This window comes from Trachymyrmex septentrionalis, unplaced genomic scaffold (genome assembly GCF_001594115.1).
Source record: "Trachymyrmex septentrionalis isolate Tsep2-gDNA-1 unplaced genomic scaffold, Tsep1.0 scaffold83, whole genome shotgun sequence".
Classification (NCBI taxonomy): Eukaryota; Metazoa; Arthropoda; class Insecta; order Hymenoptera; family Formicidae; genus Trachymyrmex; species Trachymyrmex septentrionalis.
In genome coordinates this window covers 3,753,996-3,760,806 of record NW_017306018.1, presented here as the reverse complement: position 1 = coordinate 3,760,806, position 6,811 = coordinate 3,753,996, and the positions used below count along the sequence as shown (strand labels likewise).

The window sequence follows — 6,811 nt, the reverse complement described above, 5'->3', positions numbered from 1 at the left end:
GATTTTTTTTTTTTTTTTTTTTTTTTTTTTTTTTTTTTTTTTTTTTTCCCCCGAATATTACTAGTGTCAGCTCAGATCCAATCCATTTCATCCTTTCAGTCTATTTTCATGGATTTAAAGTACGTAATTTTACGATATTAAAGTATTAAAAAATTTAATCCATTTTAATCCATTCTCGTTTACTGGGATGATTAGTGTTTCAATTTCTTCACATTTAGGAGAGAACTAAACACACTTTTAGAATAAAAAAAAATTAAAGTCATTTAAACTAGAACTACTAATATGTTTAATAGCCGTAAGTAAGGCTATGGCTTCCGCTGAATATATTGATGTAACGAAGAGTTTAAACCTGGCTATAAAAAAAATCGTTACGACATCAATTTGCTATACCCACAGACCAGCCAACATCGCTTCCCGTTTTAGAACTATCTGTATAGATTATTATATTCTTGTCAATTTTATCTTGGAATATGTGCAAGAACTCGCTATTGGCATTCTCCGCCTCCTTGATTGAAACACAACTCATTAAGACAATCGTATTTAGTAATTAATTGTGTTTAGTTAGTATTTAAATTCAAGTAAATAAAACTTAAAAGAATGTGATTTCAACATGAAATTTGCATAAGTTATTTCTTCATAAGAACTAACTAACAGACCTTTATCGAAGTTATTTTCATAAATAAAATGACCCAGCAAACGAGAATGGATTAAAATGGATTGAAATTTTTTAAAAATATTTTAAATAGCGAATATACTTTTTTTGGATTTAATTGGATTCAATTAGATTCAATTGGATGCAATTGGATTGAAAAACTTCCTATTCAAAATTTTGAATTGAACAGTATTCACAATGCACAGAAAAAGCTAATATTATTTTTAGATTGAAAGGCATAAAGATATGCTCCATGCAATTCCTATAAATGAAGAAAAGGATTGATATTCAGGATTGAAAAGCATTTATTTTAACATTCGTGAATCAATATTTCTGAAAATCTGAATCCATTTCAATTCATTTCAATCCATTCTCATTTGCTGGGGACTAGACAAATTATTAATCTCTTCCAAGTTATCCAATAACAATCGATTCACTCGTGCAAAGCTCCTTAGAAGAAATTTATAACTCAAAAATGCAAATCTATAGGACAACGTTAATACTTTAGCTTCACTAACAATTATTATGTTAGCAGGAGTGGTCCCAGAACAAGTAAACATTTCAGTTGAATTTTTTCAAGGTTATAGAACGCTGTAGCTCTATATATATATAGAACAGAGAATAAGAATTTTAACATATCAGAAACTGTGTATTTTACAATATATGATTTCTGATAGATTAAAATCATTATTCTCTGTTCTCTATTCCCTATTCCTTCTATTGTGCGGAGCCCCTAAGACTTACATCGAATCGACTACTAGATGCATACAATGCCAGGCGATTGCCTGAGTCGCCCATTTCACAAATCACTCTCTGTACAATATAACCATCTTAAAGCAGAGCATAAGAATATTTTATGCATAAAAATGCAGAAAATAAAAATTATCATTTTCTAACTTATCGACATTAAAAAGTAAAAAATCAGGACTCCGGTGAGATAATTACCACATTTACACGGGACCCTTAATCGGGTTTAATAACATTTATATAACTAATTAATCATAACTATTCCTCTAAAGAATGGAATGATTGTGATTGGTTAGTTTCTCTAACTGTGGATGTTATTAAACCCGATTAAGGGTGACCATATAAACGTAGTCAATTTTCCTTCTTGGAATATGTTCTACACAAAATACGTAAGTTTACAAAATTATAGGAAAATAGGAGGAGAGGTATGTATTAAACATGTAATGTAAACCAAGAAAATTTTTTCTTTATTAAATTCGCTCAAAATGCTAATTGCTGAAAACAAACTATTTTGCAAATAGTTCTTTTGTTGATTAGTCAATTCACTTCATTATATTTTGGTTAGAGTCCTATTTCTCTTTTTTAAGCTTCTTCTTTTTTTCATTCCCGTCAGCTAATTTTCCAATCTTCTGAAGCGCTTGTAGCTTCATATTTTTGGCAACTATGAGCCTTTTAGTAGTATCTGCCTTTTTGCTGTTCATTGGCATCGAATATTGAACATTGATCCTCTTTTTCTTTAAGAATGTATGGTTTAACGAGAGACCTTTCTGTTAAAAAGAGAGGAAAGTCGTATTGCAATAAAATTATTTAATAAAGATACAGCAAAAACAGCATAAAATATTTTTACCTCAAAATCTATATTATTTGTCATCTCCACATATGCAAAACCACGTGGTGTTTTATCTGATTTAGTTGGAATTCTAATGCTAGTTATTGTACCAACTTTAGTCAAAAAGTGCCGTTTGATCTCATCCTCAGTTATACTGTGAATTAGATATTAACATTATTTTGTATGCACATGTGTGTATGCATCACACCACACCCACACACACACACGCGCGCGCGCGCGCGCACACACACGCACGCATGCACACAAAATTACATAGAAATATTAAAGCTAAAAAGTCACTTACTTTAGTGGTAAATTGCCCACAAATAGAACATATCGCTTCTTGTTTATTTCTCCTTTTTTCTGATTATCCAGAGATTGAGGAACTTGTTTATTTTTATTTTGTACATCTTTTCGTCTTACTTCTGAAATTATTGTTTTTTTAATTATATTTTCTTCAGCCTCGTCCGCCTCGTCCTCCTCGTCCTCCTCGTCCTCCTCGTCCTCCTCGTCCTCCTCGTCCTCCTCGTCCTCCTCCTCGTCCTCCTCGTCCTCCTCGTCCTCTTCATCTTTTATATTCTCTTCATCTTCTACATCCTCTTCATCTTCTATGTCTTCTTCATCTTCTACGTTCTCTTCATCTTCTGTATCCCCTTCTTCCTTTATTTCCTCTTCTTCATCTTCATCAGTTTCTTTATCACTTTCGTTATCAATCTCTGATGTTTTATTATTAACAAATTCATTTTCTGCCTCGCTTTCGTCACTCTCATCTTCGTCACTTTCTTCCTCAATGTCACTGTCTTTACCTTCATCTTCCTCAATGTCACTATTGTTTTCATCTTCCTCTTGTTTACTTTTACTTTGTACATGTTTCTTTTCTACTTTCACTTTATTTTCATCATTAACTTTCTGTTTATTCTTCATCAATACATTTGCACAATGTTCTATTTTTTTATTTTTCTTTCCTACTGTATCTAATTTTTCTGACTCACTTACAATTTCCTTCAATTTTCTGTTAAGTTTACCTAATACTCTGTGTGCTCTCTTCGATAGTACTTCTCTGCTCTTGATTTCTGTTATCTTTTTTGTTATCTGTTCTGCAGTAAGAGTAATAGTTCTATAAGGATGTCTCTTCCTCGGTCGATTGCTACTTTTACCAATAGTCTCATTCTTAGGTCCAACAATCGTTAATTTTGGCGTTTCTTTTGTATCTTTCTTCGTTTCCGATTTCACGATGTTACTTTGTTGTTTAATTATCTTATTCTGTTCTTTTTTCTGCTTGTCTACTTTAAAAATTTGGGTTCTTCCCGTCAATGCGGAATTTCCATTTTGCTTAGAACCAGCAATTTTGGCTCTTTTGGGACTCTTGTTAAATTCATTAACATTTTCTTGTTTTTTATTCAATTTTACTTTGGAAACAGAAGTTTCACTAAGAGACCGTTTCTTCCCTTTCTTGTGCATTATCTTAGTCTTCATTTGGAAATAGATTTCTGCAATGCCAAAAGAAAAATATGTGAAATAAGTGATAGATACAAATATATACTTACATATTCGAATATGATTAAAAACATTTTATAAAATTTCACCCTCTCGCGTCACAATGTGAGATATATCATTTCAATCATATATTGGAGGTTATCCAAATCAAGATATTTAAATTATAATACATGTGCAAGATGTTTGCAAACACCTCGCACGTATAACTTACCTTTCCAGGAATAATTCAAAATGCTTTTCAATTGAAATTGTGAGACAACAGCTAATAAAATTGTTCCAAAATTACATTCCAGACAGGACAACGTGCAACGAGGTGAGATGCAACGAACAATATCTTGGTAGAGTGGCCCCAACTACAAGTTGAATCGATACGGCCAGAATCGAAAATGGTCGCCAGAGGCGGCGAGTCTCGCAAGTGGCATAGAGTAGTCGAACGAGTAAAGAGGGAAGCATATGCTCCATATGCAAAACGAAAATTTTTCCAGAGGGATCGTGAAAGTGAGCCCGGCTGGGGAGTTTTAAATGTTTGAGGTTAATTGATTTAAGAAATGATAAAAGCAAACGACATAGCTTAGGGGAAGGGTTTTTAAAGAGGGGGAAGATATCATTATAAGAGTTACAGATGTACGTGAATAAGAGCTCTTAATATATGTAATGAGTTTGTCAGCTTTAGGGGAAATGAGCGGACATAAGAAAATTATATGGTTAATATCCTAAGTAGAATAAAGAGATGCAAGAAAGTATGTTATAGCTTACAGCATGCTACATGATGCTATTTCCGTAAAAAACTGATGGCAGCAACACCATGGTTCCCACCGCTGACGCTCCCATAGAACTGCGTTCCAAAACATAACTACAGTAACAAAGTTCTATAGTTTACGTGACGTCAACTATAGAATTTTGATTACTATAATTAAATTTTGGAACGCACCCCAGACAGAACGCAGCAATTACTGTGTGGTGTGACTTGGCCCAGTAGTCAATCATTGGGTGCGTTCAAATTCAAGCTCAACAAAACGGCTAGTCTACTCACCGAGTGAATATAATCACGAAATGAATATAATTGGTTGTTACTTATAGATCTAACTAATCATATACAATGGACGCGTTCAAGTCGACATAGCGGCTAGGTCTTAATTGCTCGCCGAGCAATTAAATATGATTAGTTGGATCCACAGATAAGAACCAATCATGCTTATTCGCTCGGCAAGCATGCCTAGCCCGCTTTGTGTTTTTGAACTCGCTTAATGGCTGCATTTAGCAGAAAAAGCAGCTTTGCAACTGTTGTAAAATTCTTGATTGGTTGGAATATGATTGATTTATACATTTAGATCCAATGAGAAACCAGGGGCAAAATCAGTCATATTCAAGAATTTTACAACATTTACAACTTGCAAAGCTGCTTTTTCTGCTGAACGCAATCAATCGCTCAGTAAGTATACCCAATCGCTTTGCCGTTTTGAACTCGCACATTCTTTTGCTTTTATGGAAAAGCAATAAACTGCTTGCTTGGTTCTCGAGCCAATTTTCGTCACGCAGTAATGACTAGTTAACATCGTGCACTCGATACAAATATGCAATGTTTGCAATGTTCACTGCAATTTTTTTAAAATGAGTGCTACCTAATACTTGTTCTTTTTTGATAATTGTATACATTAATGCGGGATCTACAATAATTAAGTCGTAGCGATCATAGTCTTAAGTCGTAGAAAATTAACCACAATCGAATATGAAAAAAATAATTGACCGACTATGATTAGTCAATTTTCTATGACTTAAGCCCCTACGACTGCTACTTCTAATGGGTGTTTTCCATTTGATGACACAAATCGACACAAATCAACACAAGTATCGTTTAATCTTTGTCACTCTGTGAATATCAAGGATAAAACGACTCTTGTGTCGATTAAATAGAAAGCACTCATTGTAGACCCCGCATAACAATTGCAATGGATGCTATGCATCGCCTGCGAATCTCTGCTGCAGCTGTAGTTGCTACTATACAGGTATATTCTTTTACTCGATGTATTTATTTTTGTAATCCATTTTTATTAAAATGAATGATTTTTATTAAAAAAGCTAGCGAAAATAAATGAGTTCTCCATTATTAGTTTAATGCGAGGTCTACAATAGAAGTCGTAGAGATCGTAGGGTCTTATGTCGTAGAAAATTGACCAATCATATTCGATTATTCTTCTCACATTCGATTGTGATTGGTTAATTTTCTACGACATAAGACTCTACTCTTCTTCTTCTTATTGATTAATGGCTCCTGCCTCCCATATATATTGAACGGAGACAATACGATCAGATCACGTCCTTATGAGAGATACAAAAATTAAAGTGATGCAATGCTCGCGAAAATATCAAAACCCGCCCGAACATCAGGCGCTGCGTCATGCTGCATGGACGCGCGTCAAGACGAACGAACGGGTCGTCCAAAACCAGGACGGTTATGAGTGTTTCAATGCCCAGTCAAAGTCAGCAACACTTTCAAAAATATAACTTGTAGCACCCGAGCTAAGACGCGTCCGCCGCGAGCGAGTGGTTCTTCAAAACTCACTTAAGACTCTACGACCGCTACAATTTCTATTGTAGACTCCGCATAAATCTACAATAAATGTTTTTCAAGCCTTAAGCCTTAAGAAATTGACCAACTACAGTCAAATGCAAGGAGAATAATTAAGTGTGATTCGTCCATTTCTTATGGCTTCAGGCTTAAAATCTATTGTAGATCTAAAGTAAAGGATTAATAAAGCCAACGAAAATACGCTCCATGAAAAGGAAGAAAAGCGAACAGTTTTTAAACGCTGCTTCATGGTCTTCCACCATACGCTGCTTTGATTGTAATCGAAGTCATAGTGGAAGGATTACATGTGGTTTCCTTACACTGTTTTCCTACACTAAACTGTTCTAGAACTCTCTTTCTCGCTTTAAACAAATATCAAACTGTAGCGGATTGTTACATATAATAAATGTAGGTAATGAGGGAAACTCAGATTCATAAGTATTGGATGGATCCATATATTCGTTCGGTTTTTGAAGGCTAAAATGAAACAAGTTTTTTTCATACAAAGGATGAATTT

At 34.2% G+C, this 6,811-nt stretch overlaps 1 protein-coding gene across 4 annotated transcripts; it reads right to left on the bottom strand.

Moving 5' to 3' along the window:
- Positions 1–1,881: 1,881 nt before the first annotated feature.
- Positions 1,882–4,537, bottom strand: LOC108754981 (glutamic acid-rich protein-like). Of its 4 annotated transcripts, none has more exons than XM_018497676.1 (4): positions 4,482–4,537; positions 2,533–3,718; positions 2,247–2,382; positions 1,882–2,166 (listed from the first exon to the last, which is right to left on the bottom strand). In XM_018497676.1, exons 2-4 carry the CDS (start codon positions 3,702–3,704, stop codon positions 1,969–1,971), a joined length of 1,506 nt encoding a protein of 501 aa, XP_018353178.1. In that variant the 5' UTR covers positions 3,705–3,718; positions 4,482–4,537; the 3' UTR covers positions 1,882–1,968. The 4 variants fall into 4 exon arrangements, with proteins under 4 accessions (XP_018353178.1, XP_018353176.1, XP_018353179.1 ...); XM_018497674.1 differs by lacking the exon at positions 4,482–4,537 and adding an exon at positions 3,937–4,110; XM_018497677.1 differs by lacking the exon at positions 4,482–4,537 and adding an exon at positions 4,012–4,037.
- Positions 4,538–6,811: the final 2,274 nt, after the last annotated feature.

Bases quoted from the DNA above. Each gene is read 5' to 3' on its own strand.
- LOC108754981 (XM_018497676.1), bottom strand. From the start codon at position 3,704: ATGAAGACTAAGATAATGCACAAGAAAGGGAAGAAACGGTCTCTTAGT. The intron at 2,383-2,532 runs GTAAGTGACTTT...TCTAATTCACAG, and splicing joins GTGGGCAATTTACCACTAAA to TATAACTGAGGATGAGATCA. The intron at 2,167-2,246 runs GTAAAAATATTT...TCTTTTTAACAG, and splicing joins CAAATAATATAGATTTTGAG to AAAGGTCTCTCGTTAAACCA.